Consider the following 17,384-nt stretch of genomic DNA (forward strand, 5'->3'; position numbering starts at 1 on the left):
TCTCGGCGCTTTGGAACCAACTGCTTAGAGAGCCAACCATTGATGTTGATACAAATGGAATTATCTCTAAACAAGGTAATAGTGCTGGCAACCAGGGTCTTTGGAAAACCAAAGTGTAACAACACTTGCTTGAGATAGTCAAGGTTGACACGATCATAGGCCTTTTCTTGGTCTAAAAGAATGCCAAGATCTTTGTCTGGTCGGCGATAGTTTGTTGCTGCATTTTCTATGATCATTTGGGTGAGCAATCCATGTTCAGCAATATATCTGCCAGGCATAAAGCCTAGCTGATGTCTGTTGATAAGTGTAGCAGCTACTGTCATAATCCTGTGGTTGATTATCCGAGTGAAGATCTTGTTATCTGTAGTCACTAACTGGATAGGACGATAGTTCTCTGCCCGCGTTAGATCGCCTTTCTTAGGCAAAAGAGTCATAAGTGATAGCAGCCATGATCTTGGGAATAAAGAATGAGCTAAGGCATCATTGTATACTTGCAGAACCAGCTGCCTTAAACAAGGAACACGAAGTAGAATACCTAGAATTTCGTATGGCAAACCATCGCTACCAGGACTACTCTGACGAGGTGAGTGTCTAGTTGCTTTCGATACCTCCAGCCAAGTGATAGGACTTTCAAGGGTATATGCTTGCTCTTTAGTAAGTCGTTGGCTGTTGGTACGTTGTAAAAGCGTATTGACATCAGAGGATTGGATCTTGTCAGGACGATATAGCGCCTTATAGAAGGCAACCATCACCTTTGTTTTCCCTTCTGTATTAGTAACCAATCGTCTAGAATTGGGATCAAAGAGCTTTGGTATTGTTCGCTGTGTAGACCTATCTTGTGTAAGTTTTTTGAGAAGACCAGGAGATCGCCCACCTTTTTCTCGCCAAAATTTGCCTGCTTTGAGATGTTCTATTTCGGCAGATTCATCCTGCAAAATAGTAATCATTTTTTCAACCTTTGGCAAAAGAGATGATAAAATAGATGTATTTTTATGATCTCGTAAAATTTTGTTGCGTTTGGATTGAAGCTTTTTCAGAGCTTTGGATCGCCAGTTGTTACGCTCGATTTGGAAGGATCGAGCAAAAACTTTGACTTGTTCTTTCAATTCATCTCAAATAGTTTGAACTGAAGGGCAATCAGGATCCAAACGGTTGATGTTATCCATGTATTGCTCAATATGTGCTGTCAAACCTTTTCTATATGCAGATAGTCGAGCAAGTTTAGGATTACCTTTCCAAGGACCAGGTCCAGCTGGAGTGTGTACCAGTTGATAGTTGATAGAAAGCAAGGCATGGTCAGTCCAACTGTAGTTGACAAAATTTTGAGTCATAGAAATTACATTGTCAGCATGAGGTAGAGTGCAAAATATATAGTCAATATGTGTGCGACTACCAGTGGTACTGACAAATGTATGAAGAGGATCACTTTGAAAACAATCTTGGAATGAAGTAAGAAGTAGATCATTCCAGCACGTATCAATGTTGGATTTACGGTAAATGTCATAGTTGAAATCGCCAGCAATAATAATAGGCAAAGACGTTGACCGTAAATGTGACATTAATGGTTGATTGGAAGATAACGTGCGAAAGAATGTGGATCGACTACTACGATAAGCAGGAGCATAAATATTGAGGATATACATAAAAGGAATGGAGGGTTCAGAGGCATGAGCGATAGACGCTAAGAGAAAGCGGCCATTGGTAGAATTGATGGTGGGATGTGCTGTGATTTTGTAGTGAGATTTTAAGGAAACAATGCCACAGTGTTCTGTCCAAAGACTAGATTTAGTCTGGAACTTGAGATTGAGCTGTTTCTGTATATTAAGTGTAGATGCGTGTGTTTCTTGTAAGCATAGAATGTCATATTTAGTTGAACGTAGAAAGCGGATGAATAAGGACTGTTTGTAAGGATCTGAAGTTTTCGTAAGGCCACGACAATTAAGGGTGGCAATTTGCATAGAGCCTTTAGGCATAGATTATCTTATTGAAAGTCAGGAGAGATACCTGTTGATCCACCTGTATTATGATTAGGCACCACTCTATGTCTCTCACCGTCATGATTAAATTTAATCTTTTTACGCTCCTGGATAAACCTTTCTAAGTCCAAAGCCTCTTGGGTTGGATTATTGCTTGGAATATTTTGAAGATATTCATCATCATCCTCTCCATCGGAGTCAATGATTTCTACTTCACTATCTCCTTGCTCTTTCATTTCATGATCCATCAATTCATGCTCGACTACTGTAATATCGTTTGAAAGTGTTTGAATAGTCTCGGTTGCTATTTGACTAAGAGGAACAGTAGTCAATGCAGCAGGAGAGACAATTTGCTTATGCTTCGCACTTTGTGCCAGTTGCTCATTGGGCAGGTTGGATCCTGATCTACTAGCCTTGTCTTTTGTGATCCCAATACGCTTATTAGGAGGGTGGCCTGATCCATGACTACGACGAGGACAATCACGGCTGATATGAACACGCTCATTGCAGTTATAACAACGACGAGTGTTAATGAGTTCCATGCAATCTGCTCGACAATGGTTGGATTTTTGACAAAAACGACAAAATTGGGGCATTTCATCCCACGTAAGCAGAAGTTCACGATCAAATTCGGGCCAATCCACTACTCGACCAAGTTGCTCAGGCTCAGTCTTGTGAGGATTGTTCAGATCAACAACGATATATCCCTGGCTAAAAAATACAGCACCGTCCATATGAAATACCAGATCCAGGATTTCACCAAAATGGAAAAACGCTTTTTCATTTGCTCAACCTTAACTCGAGCAATTTTGGCGTTTTGAGGCAAGCTGCGGTAGCCTTTGATAGCCGTATTATCTTCCATCTGCAAACCGGAGTTGACCAATTTATTGTACACTTCTGAGTTGATATCCCAGCATGCTTCAATAAAGCATCTCTGCAAATACTTGCGCTCAACAAGTAAAGTGCCAAAGAAATAACACTTTTCATTTGTATTGAGTGACCCAAAAAAACTGTTTAAGGCCATTTACATAACGAATATTAGTGATATCAATCAAAACGCTATCTTTTTCTAAACCGACAAATATAAGGCGTAATGGTGCCTGAAGAAAGGGTGTTGGTACTAGCATACTTCGACTGGGAAGAACCAGAAGTGCGTGCAGATGAAGCTGTGACAGCCAATGATGACGACTGGTTAGCAGACACAATAGTTCTAGCCGCTACTTGCGACCAAGTTCTGGGTAAATTATCGTTGTTACGAAGCCCTTTGGAGGATATCATGTTGTGGGTTGGCTTGTTAGGCGAAAGAACCATAAAACCCCATTTTGATGCGGCGGCAAGAAGAATTGGAATTGCTTCCTTTTTCAATCTTCACACACTGCCTTCTGGTATGTCCTATGTTCATTTGTCCCACATTTGCATCATAGATCAGCCCTATTTCTACTTTTCCCATGTTTATTCACACTCCAAAAAACATTCAAAGTCTTCTATAGCTCCATTGCTAACAAGTTATATATGGCGTCCAGGGTAAAAGCGCTTAAATCAGGGCTTAAACATATCATTCTTTGATGCCATTGCTCGGCAACTAGAAACTGAATAGTACAATTGTTTTGATAGCTACGTGAGAATTATTCTATAATTCATAGGGACTTACAAGAGCTTTCGAATATAAAAAAGAAGTTTATCAAAAATTTCTGAATGTCAGATTGACCCCAATGTAGGTCTAATCTATTCGATATGATGCGAGACTAGTTCTGGATAATTTTAACAGAAAGAAAACGAGTTTACTGAGACGAAAAAGTTGAATCAGTCTAAGTATTGCCTTCGAATCTGCATTCAAAGTTCATTATACACTGTAACCAGTACAAAAAGAGGCCATTCTTAGTAGATACTGATTGGTAGATTAGCATTTTTTATACATTATTTGATGCGTAAAATATAAGCGAGCATATCACTTTGTAACACTTGGAAATTTTGAGGTCAAAAGGAAGAGTTTTGGACACGATAAACAATAGATATCTTGAAAGAAGCGGGTTCAATATTTAAATGTCAACCTTCTCTCTTTTTTTTGTTTATTCTTTTTTTTTTTTTTTTTTTTTTTTTTTTTTTTTTTTTTCTTGCTAGATATCACCTTTGTGGCTAAAAGTGCAGAAACCCATAGATATATCAGAAAGGCATATTAAGCAAGGCTTACAGTCTTATATTGCACATTGAGCGACGTAGGGCTAAATAGCTACTTAATACTAAATATCTACTGAAAAGGATCTCTCTTGTACTACTTACAGTGTGCAGCAAGCTTTTAATACAGATTTGATGGAAATTTTGAAATGAATTCAACCTTTTCATTTTAGCAAACCTGCTTTCTTTTTGTCAGAAGTACCCAAAAATGGTCTCATTTCATATCGGCTGGATCAGACTCACATTGGGTCAATCTGACTTTCCAACATCTCATTAAAAAGATACTTGATTCCCTTAAAAAAAAGGAATGGGGATGTTTGCTTATAAAAAATGTCAAAGCATTGGGAAACTTAGTTTAACTTTATGATGTACGATATATTAAAAGTGGCCTTTGGTGTATGTATTAGATATGGTATAAATTGCCATATACCCACAACTCCAATTTGGTTACTGACTTTTTCTGTAGTAAAGATACATCCAGCTCAAAGGTATATTTTGATTTGTACGATTCAATGAAATCAATGGTATGTTGTCTTAAGAAGAACATCAAACATCAATGCACATTTATATACTTAAGAGTGTTTTCTCTTGTTACACACGCCATTTGAATTACTTTATTGACTATTGAATTTATTGAAATATGTATATGTATATCTACAAAATGAACAACCACAGCATCAGATAGACTGCAAAGATGCAGGTCTAATATGCAATAATGCTTGGAGTTATAACTTGTTCAAAATCAAAACAAATCTACCTCAAATACAAAGTCTTAGGACTGGAAGTCACTCAAGGCCTAGTATTCATCATCAAATGCCATTTAATAGCAAGGAATAGCAAAACAGTAGAGAAAAATGTATGTGTTTTGAATTTTCAAAATTAATTTGCTCCTTAACGTAATGGACTCAAAAAAAAAACAATTCTTATCAGTTTTTTGGCCTTTTTTTTATATAATATCTGCAAAATTTATCTTAGTTTTTTGACAAAATTTATGTAAATTTTATCTTAATTTTTTGACAAAATTTTTTTTAATCTAATTCTTTCAAAATTAAAGGCACTGCAGCATAAGCGATGGAAGGAATCTTCCATTGAATGTAGAAATGGAAAATTTTGGCTAAACCTCTACTCAAATATGAAAGATTTCTTCCACCGATGGAAGAAAAATGCAAATCTAAAAATGGTTGATTTCCATATATGTTTTTCTGTTGGCATAAGTAGCATACTTGCGCATTGATATTAATTTTGTTAAATCCATACTCAAAGTTTGTTAATTTATTGATTTTATAGAAAAGGCCCCTTTGAACACATAGCCTTTGACTGCTCAAACTCAACCAATACATAAGAATGGCTTTACTAAGCTAAAAACATCTTAAGAGAATAAGGGCAAAAAAGAAATACAGAGGAGAGTGTTGATCCAATGGTGTGTCTGGGCGTGGGTCTGTAATCAGAGAAGAAATGGAAACATTTGGTTGGATGTTAGAAGGAGTAGATTACTTGTGATAGCATGTTACATAAAGGTAATTTGAGGTAAAAGTAAATGTATAGAGGTCCATTTTGTATTTCAGTAAAGCATAGAGTGGTCAGTCTTGTGTATCTCTGTGAGAAAACAGTTTACAATCCTCTGAAAGACAAAGAGCTTAGTCAAGGACACTTTTGCATTCTTTAAAGCCACCTTGAGCAGTGTCTAAGGACGATGCTTGGCCTTGGAGAAGTCCCTTAATAAATTTTTTGAGCCTTCTTCTAGAATCAGTAGTCAGACTAATTAGGCAGTAGCTGACTGGATCAGTCGGGTTGCCTTTCTCATGAATTGGAACTGCTTGCGACTCGTTAATAGTGAGGCGTGTATGGCTAACACTAGTATAGATAAAAATCATAAAAAATTATGGTACCACTAAAGCTTGTGACATTTATATAAAGGGTAAAGCTATAGCCATAAAAAGACCACGGTAATAGCCGTAGATGTCAGAATGTAATGGATTTACCAAAAAAAAAAAAAAAAAAAAAAAACATATATTTTAAATTTCGATAATATTTATGCCAACATTCGAGTATGCCACTTGTGTACTAAAAAAAAAAAGAAAAAATCTAAAAGAAGAATAAAAACCATTACTTCAGAATAAATCAAAAATATTTTCTACAATGACAAAAAATATAAAAAGTAGAAAACTTCTGATTTTTCTGCCTAAAATTAAAAAACAAGCTTGTTTTTCAATCTTTCTGTTTTAAAATATAAAACAAGTCTACCAGATGATAATCTTACTGTTTTAGTTTAAAGAAGAGATTACTGGTTGGTAGACTTGTTTTATATTTTAAAACAGAGAAATCCAAAAACAAGCTTGTTTTTTTAATTTTAGGCAGAAAAATCAGAAGTTTTTTACTTTTTATATTTTTTGTCATTACAGAAAATATTTTTGATTTAATTTACAATAGTGGTTTTACCTTAGAATAGCGGTTTTTATTATTTTTCAAGAAATGTTTTTTTGAGTATGTAAATGGCATACTTGTAATTTCGGCATAACTGTTAGTATTTTTATTATTTTTGAAAATGCTTTTTTTTTTGCAAGTCCTTCATACTGATCACGTATGCCTGAGGCTTACGAGTTTTTACATAGGTTTTTTTTTATCGCTCTAGCTATCTCTTTTGTAGATCTATCGCTACAGCGTAAGAGACGGAAGAAAAATGTAATCGCTTACTCTGTGGTGTATGATTGCTATGACCGCTATTATGGTTGTTCTGGTTGCTATGGTCGTAGCAATTATTCTGCTGTAAGGATGAACTTGTTCAAGAAACTGATAATCAAAAGCATCTAAGAAAGAGTTCAGATTACTGGTGTTGTCATTTGGGGGGTGAAGACGTTACAAATGGCTGACAGTTGCTTTCCAAATAAGGTTTCTAACTGCTACTTGCTTGATTAGAATTTGCTAAAATTTATTCAAGGGAAGGGTATAGTTGACCATAGCAACCAGAACAACCATAATAGCGGTCATAGCAATCATACACCACAGAGTAAGCGATTACATTTTTCTTCCGTCTCTTACGCTGTAGCGATAGATCTACAAAAGAGATAGCTAGAGCGATAAAAAAAAACCTATGTAAAAACTCGTAAGCCTCAGGCATACGTGATCAGTATGAAGGACTTGCAAAAAAAAAAGCATTTTCAAAAATAATAAAAATACTAACAGTTATGCCGAAATTACAAGTATGCCATTTACATACTCAAAAAAACATTTCTTGAAAAATAATAAAAACCGCTATTCTAAGGTAAAACCACTATTGTAAATTAAATCAAAAATATTTTCTGTAATGACAAAAAATATAAAAAGTAAAAAACTTCTGATTTTTCTGCCTAAAATTAAAAAAACAAGCTTGTTTTTGGATTTCTCTGTTTTAAAATATAAAACAAGTCTACCAACCAGTAATCTCTTCTTTAAACTAAAACAGTAAGATTATCATCTGGTAGACTTGTTTTATATTTTAAAACAGAAAGATTGAAAAACAAGCTTGTTTTTTAATTTTAGGCAGAAAAATCAGAAGTTTTCTACTTTTTATATTTTTTGTCATTGTAGAAAATATTTTTGATTTATTCTGAAGTAATGGTTTTTATTCTTCTTTTAGATTTTTTCTTTTTTTTTTTAGTACACAAGTGGCATACTCGAATGTTGGCATAAATATTATCGAAATTTAAAATATATGTTTTTTTTTTTTTTTTTTTTTTTTGGTAAATCCATTACATTCTGACATCTACGGCTATTACCGTGGTCTTTTTATGGCTATAGCTTTACCCTTTATATAAATGTCACAAGCTTTAGTGGTACCATAATTTTTTATGATTTTTATCTATACTAGTGTTAGCCATACACGCCTCACTATTAACGAGTCGCAAGCAGTTCCAATTCATGAGAAAGGCAACCCGACTGATCCAGTCAGCTACTGCCTAATTAGTCTGACTACTGATTCTAGAAGAAGGCTCAAAAAATTTATTAAGGGACTTCTCCAAGGCCAAGCATCGTCCTTAGACACTGCTCAAGGTGGCTTTAAAGAATGCAAAAGTGTCCTTGACTAAGCTCTTTGTCTTTCAGAGGATTGTAAACTGTTTTCTCACAGAGATACACAAGACTGACCACTCTATGCTTTACTGAAATACAAAATGGACCTCTATACATTTACTTTTACCTCAAATTACCTTTATGTAACATGCTATCACAAGTAATCTACTCCTTCTAACATCCAACCAAATGTTTCCATTTCTTCTCTGATTACAGACCCACGCCCAGACACACCATTGGATCAACACTCTCCTCTGTATTTCTTTTTTGCCCTTATTCTCTTAAGATGTTTTTAGCTTAGTAAAGCCATTCTTATGTATTGGTTGAGTTTGAGCAGTCAAAGGCTATGTGTTCAAAGGGGCCTTTTCTATAAAATCAATAAATTAACAAACTTTGAGTATGGATTTAACAAAATTAATATCAATGCGCAAGTATGCTACTTATGCCAACAGAAAAACATATATGGAAATCAACCATTTTTAGATTTGCATTTTTCTTCCATCGGTGGAAGAAATCTTTCATATTTGAGTAGAGGTTTAGCCAAAATTTTCCATTTCTACATTCAATGGAAGATTCCTTCCATCGCTTATGCTGCAGTGCCTTTAATTTTGAAAGAATTAGATTAAAAAAAATTTTGTCAAAAAATTAAGATAAAATTTACATAAATTTTGTCAAAAAACTAAGATAAATTTTGCAGATATTATATAAAAAAAAGGCCAAAAAACTGATAAGAATTGTTTTTTTTTTGAGTCCATTACGTTAAGGAGCAAATTAATTTTGAAAATTCAAAACACATACATTTTTCTCTACTGTTTTGCTATTCCTTGCTATTAAATGGCATTTGATGATGAATACTAGGCCTTGAGTGACTTCCAGTCCTAAGACTTTGTATTTGAGGTAGATTTGTTTTGATTTTGAACAAGTTATAACTCCAAGCATTATTGCATATTAGACCTGCATCTTTGCAGTCTATCTGATGCTGTGGTTGTTCATTTTGTAGATATACATATACATATTTCAATAAATTCAATAGTCAATAAAGTAATTCAAATGGCGTGTGTAACAAGAGAAAACACTCTTAAGTATATAAATGTGCATTGATGTTTGATGTTCTTCTTAAGACAACATACCATTGATTTCATTGAATCGTACAAATCAAAATATACCTTTGAGCTGGATGTATCTTTACTACAGAAAAAGTCAGTAACCAAATTGGAGTTGTGGGTATATGGCAATTTATACCATATCTAATACATACACCAAAGGCCACTTTTAATATATCGTACATCATAAAGTTAAACTAAGTTTCCCAATGCTTTGACATTTTTTATAAGCAAACATCCCCATTCCTTTTTTTTAAGGGAATCAAGTATCTTTTTAATGAGATGTTGGAAAGTCAGATTGACCCAATGTGAGTCTGATCCAGCCGATATGAAATGAGACCATTTTTGGGTACTTCTGACAAAAAGAAAGCAGGTTTGCTAAAATGAAAAGGTTGAATTCATTTCAAAATTTCCATCAAATCTGTATTAAAAGCTTGCTGCACACTGTAAGTAGTACAAGAGAGATCCTTTTCAGTAGATATTTAGTATTAAGTAGCTATTTAGCCCTACGTCGCTCAATGTGCAATATAAGACTGTAAGCCTTGCTTAATATGCCTTTCTGATATATCTATGGGTTTCTGCACTTTTAGCCACAAAGGTGATATCTAGCAAGAAAAAAAAAAAAAAAAAAAAAAAAAAAAAAAAAAAAAAAAAGAATAAACAAAAAAAAAGAGAGAAGGTTGACATTTAAATATTGAACCCGCTTCTTTCAAGATATCTATTGTTTATCGTGTCCAAAACTCTTCCTTTTGACCTCAAAATTTCCAAGTGTTACAAAGTGATATGCTCGCTTATATTTTACGCATCAAATAATGTATAAAAAATGCTAATCTACCAATCAGTATCTACTAAGAATGGCCTCTTTTTGTACTGGTTACAGTGTATAATGAACTTTGAATGCAGATTCGAAGGCAATACTTAGACTGATTCAACTTTTTCGTCTCAGTAAACTCGTTTTCTTTCTGTTAAAATTATCCAGAACTAGTCTCGCATCATATCGAATAGATTAGACCTACATTGGGGTCAATCTGACATTCAGAAATTTTTGATAAACTTCTTTTTTATATTCGAAAGCTCTTGTAAGTCCCTATGAATTATAGAATAATTCTCACGTAGCTATCAAAACAATTGTACTATTCAGTTTCTAGTTGCCGAGCAATGGCATCAAAGAATGATATGTTTAAGCCCTGATTTAAGCGCTTTTACCCTGGACGCCATATATAACTTGTTAGCAATGGAGCTATAGAAGACTTTGAATGTTTTTTGGAGTGTGAATAAACATGGGAAAAGTAGAAATAGGGCTGATCTATGATGCAAATGTGGGACAAATGAACATAGGACATACCAGAAGGCAGTGTGTGAAGATTGAAAAAGGAAGCAATTCCAATTCTTCTTGCCGCCGCATCAAAATGGGGTTTTATGGTTCTTTCGCCTAACAAGCCAACCCACAACATGATATCCTCCAAAGGGCTTCGTAACAACGATAATTTACCCAGAACTTGGTCGCAAGTAGCGGCTAGAACTATTGTGTCTGCTAACCAGTCGTCATCATTGGCTGTCACAGCTTCATCTGCACGCACTTCTGGTTCTTCCCAGTCGAAGTATGCTAGTACCAACACCCTTTCTTCAGGCACCATTACGCCTTATATTTGTCGGTTTAGAAAAAGATAGCGTTTTGATTGATATCACTAATATTCGTTATGTAAATGGCCTTAAACAGTTTTTTTGGGTCACTCAATACAAATGAAAAGTGTTATTTCTTTGGCACTTTACTTGTTGAGCGCAAGTATTTGCAGAGATGCTTTATTGAAGCATGCTGGGATATCAACTCAGAAGTGTACAATAAATTGGTCAACTCCGGTTTGCAGATGGAAGATAATACGGCTATCAAAGGCTACCGCAGCTTGCCTCAAAACGCCAAAATTGCTCGAGTTAAGGTTGAGCAAATGAAAAAGCGTTTTTCCATTTTGGTGAAATCCTGGATCTGGTATTTCATATGGACGGTGCTGTATTTTTTAGCCAGGGATATATCGTTGTTGATCTGAACAATCCTCACAAGACTGAGCCTGAGCAACTTGGTCGAGTAGTGGATTGGCCCGAATTTGATCGTGAACTTCTGCTTACGTGGGATGAAATGCCCCAATTTTGTCGTTTTGTCAAAAATCCAACCATTGTCGAGCAGATTGCATGGAACTCATTAACACTCGTCGTTGTTATAACTGCAATGAGCGTGTTCATATCAGCCGTGATTGTCCTCGTCGTAGTCATGGATCAGGCCACCCTCCTAATAAGCGTATTGGGATCACAAAAGACAAGGCTAGTAGATCAGGATCCAACCTGCCCAATGAGCAACTGGCACAAAGTGCGAAGCATAAGCAAATTGTCTCTCCTGCTGCATTGACTACTGTTCCTCTTAGTCAAATAGCAACCGAGACTATTCAAACACTTTCAAACGATATTACAGTAGTCGAGCATGAATTGATGGATCATGAAATGAAAGAGCAAGGAGATAGTGAAGTAGAAATCATTGACTCCGATGGAGAGGATGATGATGAATATCTTCAAAATATTCCAAGCAATAATCCAACCCAAGAGGCTTTGGACTTAGAAAGGTTTATCCAGGAGCGTAAAAAGATTAAATTTAATCATGACGGTGAGAGACATAGAGTGGTGCCTAATCATAATACAGGTGGATCAACAGGTATCTCTCCTGACTTTCAATAAGATAATCTATGCCTAAAGTCTATGCAAATTGCCACCCTTAATTGTCGTGGCCTTACGAAACTTCAGATCCTTACAAACAGTCCTTATTCATCCGCTTTCTACGTTCAACTAAATATGACATTCTATGCTTACAAAAACACACGCATCTACACTTAATATACAAAAACAGCTCAATCTCAATTCCAGACTAAATCTAGTCTTTGACAGAACACTGTGCATTGTTCCTTAAAATCTCACTACAAAATCACAGCACATCCACCCATCAATTCTACCAATGGCCGCTTCTCTTAGCGTCTATCGCTCATGCCTCTGAACCCTCCATTCCTTTTATGTATATCCTCAATATTTATGCTCCTGCTTATCGTAGTAGTCGATCCACATTCTTTCGCACGTTATCTTCCAATCAACCATTAATGTCACATTTACGGTCAACGTCTTTGCCTATTATTATTGCTGGCGATTTCAACTATGACATTTACCGTAAATCCAACATTGATACGTGCTGGAATGATCTACTTCTTACTTCATTCCAAGATTGTTTTCAAAGTGATCCTCTTCCTACATTGTCAGTACCACTGGTAGTCGCACACATATTGACTATATATTTTGCACTCTACCTCATGCTGACAATGTAATTTCTATGACTCAAAATTTTGTCAACTACAGTTGGACTGACCATGCCTTGCTTTCTATCAACTATCAACTGGTACACACTCCAGCTGGACCTGGTCCTTGGAAAGGTAATCCTAATCTTGCTCGACTATCTGCATATAGAAAAGGTTTGACACACATATTGAACAATACATGGATAACATCAACCGTTGGATCCTGATTGCCCTTCGAATCAATGAAAGATTAAGCAAGGAAAATTATAGAAAAACCATCAGACATCCAACACCTGTATATTCATATAGCGTCTCATTGCTGAGGTCTCTCAATAAAAGAGGCCTTGAACAGCATGTCATATAGAAAGTGTAGATTACATTGACTTGATTAAAGATTGAAACTGCTTTTTGTTTTAGATCTCTGAGAGTTAATAGCTATTAGATATTCCATCTTTACTACAATCAAATCTAGTAATATAGTCTGTCGAGTTCAAACTGCACTACTTGATCCAGGTACAACTGTATATGTCTGATGTTAATGCTTTATTCGTGGAACCTTGGTGGTATAACTTCTTCGTATGGCTATTAGAGTATTGCATTAGTCTTGGTCTTCTGCTACTGTGATGGTGCTAGCGAAAAGCAGCAGTGAAGATTACTGGGATTAATGGTCATTCCTTTGAAGGGTACCTGTCTATTCGTGACAAACTCTATTCATTTATGATCGACTATCGGATAAAGTAATGACTTCATGTAGTGTTCGTCCATTCAAATAAATGAATGGATGATCTATTAAAAATGATAGGCATTCCATTTTTCTTGATAACATGAATACTATAGTTGGGGTTTGAGAGCTTTCTAAAGTAGCTATCTCGTATAGTTTGCTTTGTGTCTACGTACATCATCTTTTTGGAGACTCAATTGAAACTGGTTTAGATTCTCGTCCTAGTTTTTGCAAACAAATACTTACTGTATTTCGCTACAGTATCAGGTTCTTTTCATTCAATAAAGCGTATGTTAGTATTTTGAAATGACGTATCTTTATCTTTGTTTTGTCTCTATTAAAGCCTTAAATATGGCTACTACATATCAAGTCTTTTTATAATTGAAACCATGATTATGTTGACAAAGAGTTGAAGAATGGCATGAAAGAATGTTAATAAATCAAAGTGTAAAAATCTCATTTTCCTTTTTTGAGCTTTTTCTCTAACATAATGTTTTTTTTATTACATTTCTACTTACTTTTTATTGGGATTAATGTTTCCCTAGTCATGGCCCAAGGAGTCACTTCGGTATATCTCATCGCTATCAAGAAGAACGGAACAAGCAGTATCTTTGTATTGAACTGTAATCCTCTTGCCGGAAACCATCCTAACCCATCTTCAGCTTGTGCTAAAGTAAATGCTGTCAGTGGTAATTTCAATCAAGTCCAGAATCCATTTGCCATCTGTACATTGGAATACAATCCAGTATCTGTGTCTTATTTGGGGTTGTACAATCATCAATTTGTTAGCTTTAACAAAACATACTCTAATGAATGTTTTGCTCGCGCTAACCTTGAAGGCTTTTATCCTTACTAATTAAATAAATAATTTCAGAGGTATCTATTTTATTTTTAAAATGAAATGTTTACATGGTTAAATCATCCGTCATGGTAGAATTATAGACATAACCAATGACAAGAGAATCATTTGACCGAGGCTTAGAGACCATACAGACATAAGAGCCAGGATTGATAAAATGATCACCGTTCATACCAAGGCTTTCTAGATGTTGAGCGACTGACTCTGCAGAAGAACCAAAGCTTTCTGCCAAACTTCTTCCAGTCACTGCTCTCAGTAACAAGAAAGGCTGACCTGCACAAGGCAATGGTAACATCTCCACATTTTTCCCACCTACAGGCACCAAGATGGGCAACTTGAATTCCTTGAATGCTAAATTGATACCACTGAAAGCATTGGCCAGTCGAGCAGAACTAGGTGTAGATAATTGTTTCAAATACCGCGCGGCTGCTTGGCCGTATTGCATACCGCCTAGATAAGGCACTGGATTTGAATAAGCATAACTTGCGTCCCACATCATGACACCGCCAAAGCTTTTACTACGCTGTACATCGTCTAAAATCACTGTAAGTTTTTCATAGGTCACATAGCCTGTATCCATATGATTTTCTTTTCCCATGACGCCCAAATAGACTTTGCTTTCACTCTTTTGAGCCCATGTGTTCCATTCATCAAAATTAAAAGCAGAGGCTCTGCTGGGATTATAGCCTGAAGCAGCACAGTTGTTGTTATAGAATTGAACAAACACAATATCAGGATAAGCATCGTATCCGGGTCTTGGATGAAGGATATTATAGACAGCATTTTTTGAATAATAGTCCAAGTCTGGGCATTGTGGTGCAGCTGTGATAAGATAATCTCGTGTAGGGTATTCTGTCTTGAAAAGTTTTCGTAGGGTATCTATATGACGATCATAGTTGGTGCCATCAACAGCTACAGAAAACTAAGTATATGAACATAGGCTATCGGAACCTACCTTCAGGATCGTAATCTACGCCGTCCAGGACAACATCACCAAACGGCCTCGTCACTGTATGATCTCTTCCGCCCAAATATTTATTCCACATCCACCAAGCTAAAAGATCAGGATCCCATGCTTGGCGATGATAAGGACCTACAGCACCACCCAAAGAAACCAAGACCTTGATGCCTTTACTTTGACAATATTTAATGTCTTTTGCTGCATCTATACAGTTATTGACGTTGTTACAATTATCCGACAAATCCAAAATGGGTTGCTTCTTGGGTCCACCTGCATAGTCAGCAATAAACGAAAGAATCATGATGGAAACACCTTCTTGATCACAATAATACGATAGTCGCTTTTCACCAAAGTCTCCCTGGCCCCAATACAGGGCTAGACCATCTTTTCTTTCACGTATCTATGTATCGATTAAAACAGAGACAGGGCTATCATATTCTTACGGAAGGCACTATTTCTTGTCTACTGAATGGTCTCTCAGGTAATACAATAAGATCTTCTAATGCATGCTGATTGATAAGCGTAAAATTTGTTTGTGCATACACTTGACATGATAATATCAAGATAGCAATAGATAAATATCGATAGATCATTCTCTAAACAAAACAAGAGTGAAGAATAGTAAAAAAAAACAGACAACAAAATATGGATTCATTTTAAACAAGTCATAGTGCACAGTAAAAGGAATGCTTGCTTAAAGAATGCAATGACTATTGCTCACGATAAACGTTTCTCGGTATATTTGACACTTTTGTAAATGAGCTTTATAGACAGCAATCTAGTTGTAATCAAGATTGTATGCTATGTTTTGTTTGTTTGTTTTCTAAAAAATAGTTCCATCACTCTAAATAGTATGACAATCAGTAAACAAGAGCTAAAAATGCTATCCAATCCATACCTTAATGATAATAGGTGGGCCACCATCTTTAGGTCTCAACTGAGCAGCAATTTCTCTTCCGGCAGTCCAGGTACCACCTTCCAAGACCTGAGCCAAAGAGAGCTTTTGACCTAATTTTTGCTCTACGTGTGCCTTGATCTTGTCCAAATAGACAACAGTCAATGCACGCCATTCAATAATGACAGGATCCGAACCTTCAAAAGAAGGCAGGTCCCTTCTCTCAAGGCACCACCGCGCTTTAATTCTTCAGGCTTCAAGGTCAATAGACCATAGTCAACTAAAAGACCACCATTTCTGTATTCCGGAAGACCCGTCATGTGTTCAACACCCTCAATAACAAGACCAAGTGAGATTTCGATAGATTCAATCAATGAGTAAGTTAGCCATTGAGAGAGTTTATGAAAAGGAACCAAATTTTCATGGTTACCAAGGTCTACAAGAGAAGCGCAAGGCCAGACATCACCTAATGCAACACCATTGATTTGAATACGTGCAGGCCAAATACCACCCAAACTCATCACTGCTTCCCATAATGTTTCTATACGGATTGTTTTTTCCCCTGGCTTTACAGAAGACAATAGGAAATCTAGCATAAGAGTATAAGAAACAAGAACATCATAAAGACTCTACCAATCAAGTTGCCAGGTCGTGGAGATTCATGGTGGATAGGAGGGAAATAAATAGGTTGATTTTTCAATACTTGAGATAGACGTTTCAATAGGTTAGAGCGACCTTCTAAACCCACCATAGGATTCTCATCAGTCACTTGAAATCCCTTTGTCATTTTGTCCACTGTAATCTGATCTAGTCCGGTAGCTATGCAGATTTAGTTTCTGTTTCCCACGTTTGTTTTGGTCTTACCATCGACACGATCAGGAACCTGAGCATGACTCGAAAAATACCCATTCAAGAACATATCAAAAGAAGCCAAAGCAAGTCCTTCTGATCTTCCAATTGATTGGCCTTGTTCTGTCTTGTACTTCCATACTTGACCTGCACCTGCATCAACCAAGACAGAAACAATAACCAGATCGACTAAACGACGCGCTTGTTCTACAGCATCCACTTGGTCATGCGTCCAACGGTTACGCAAGGCTTGCATTGAGAGGCATCAAAATGACGCATACGTGAATGAGGAGGGATTTGATCTAATTGAGGGAAACGACGTGTTGTTGTGCTCACAACGTGTTCAACAATGTCTGGTAAGCGAGACTCGTCTATATCGAAAGCAACAAGGTTTTGACGGTTTTCATATACTTGAACACAGCGTTCACGAATAGCTGTCAGTGTACGTAAATAATCTTGAGGTAATAAT

At 36.2% G+C, this 17,384-nt stretch overlaps 2 protein-coding genes across 2 annotated transcripts; both read right to left on the minus strand.

The window, feature by feature from the left end:
• Positions 1 to 14,228: 14,228 nt before the first annotated feature.
• Positions 14,229 to 16,092, minus strand: B0P05DRAFT_560718 (glycoside hydrolase superfamily). The gene is made up of 4 exons (XM_051580398.1): positions 16,024 to 16,092; positions 15,615 to 15,967; positions 15,166 to 15,571; positions 14,229 to 15,122 (listed from the first exon to the last, which is right to left on the minus strand). Exons 2-4 carry the CDS (start codon positions 15,762 to 15,764, stop codon positions 14,257 to 14,259), a joined length of 1,422 nt encoding a protein of 473 aa, XP_051430463.1. The 5' UTR covers positions 15,765 to 15,967; positions 16,024 to 16,092; the 3' UTR covers positions 14,229 to 14,256.
• Positions 15,880 to 17,384, minus strand: B0P05DRAFT_289537 (uncharacterized protein). Its single transcript, XM_051573451.1, has 6 exons — positions 17,325 to 17,384; positions 16,931 to 17,271; positions 16,700 to 16,885; positions 16,264 to 16,655; positions 16,070 to 16,207; positions 15,880 to 16,015 (listed from the first exon to the last, which is right to left on the minus strand). Exons 2-6 carry the CDS (start codon positions 17,169 to 17,171, stop codon positions 15,995 to 15,997), a joined length of 978 nt encoding a protein of 325 aa, XP_051430464.1. The 5' UTR covers positions 17,172 to 17,271; positions 17,325 to 17,384; the 3' UTR covers positions 15,880 to 15,994.

The sequence above is a fragment of the Gilbertella persicaria genome, assembly GCF_025201335.1.
Source record: "Gilbertella persicaria strain CBS 190.32 chromosome Unknown B0P05scaffold_58, whole genome shotgun sequence".
Taxonomy (NCBI): Eukaryota; Fungi; Mucoromycota; class Mucoromycetes; order Mucorales; family Choanephoraceae; genus Gilbertella; species Gilbertella persicaria.

Bases quoted from the DNA above. Each gene is read 5' to 3' on its own strand.
- B0P05DRAFT_560718 (XM_051580398.1), bottom strand. From the start codon at position 15,764: ATGATCTATCGATATTTATCTATTGCTATCTTGATATTATCATGTCAA. The intron at 15,572-15,614 runs GTAAGAATATGA...ATCGATACATAG, and splicing joins GACAAGAAATAGTGCCTTCC to ATACGTGAAAGAAAAGATGG. The intron at 15,123-15,165 runs GTAGGTTCCGAT...AGTTTTCTGTAG, and splicing joins CGTAGATTACGATCCTGAAG to CTGTTGATGGCACCAACTAT.
- B0P05DRAFT_289537 (XM_051573451.1), bottom strand. From the start codon at position 17,171: ATGCAAGCCTTGCGTAACCGTTGGACGCATGACCAAGTGGATGCTGTA. The intron at 16,886-16,930 runs GTAAGACCAAAA...AAATCTGCATAG, and splicing joins GGTTCCTGATCGTGTCGATG to CTACCGGACTAGATCAGATT. The intron at 16,656-16,699 runs GTAGAGTCTTTA...CTCTTATGCTAG, and splicing joins ACGACCTGGCAACTTGATTG to ATTTCCTATTGTCTTCTGTA.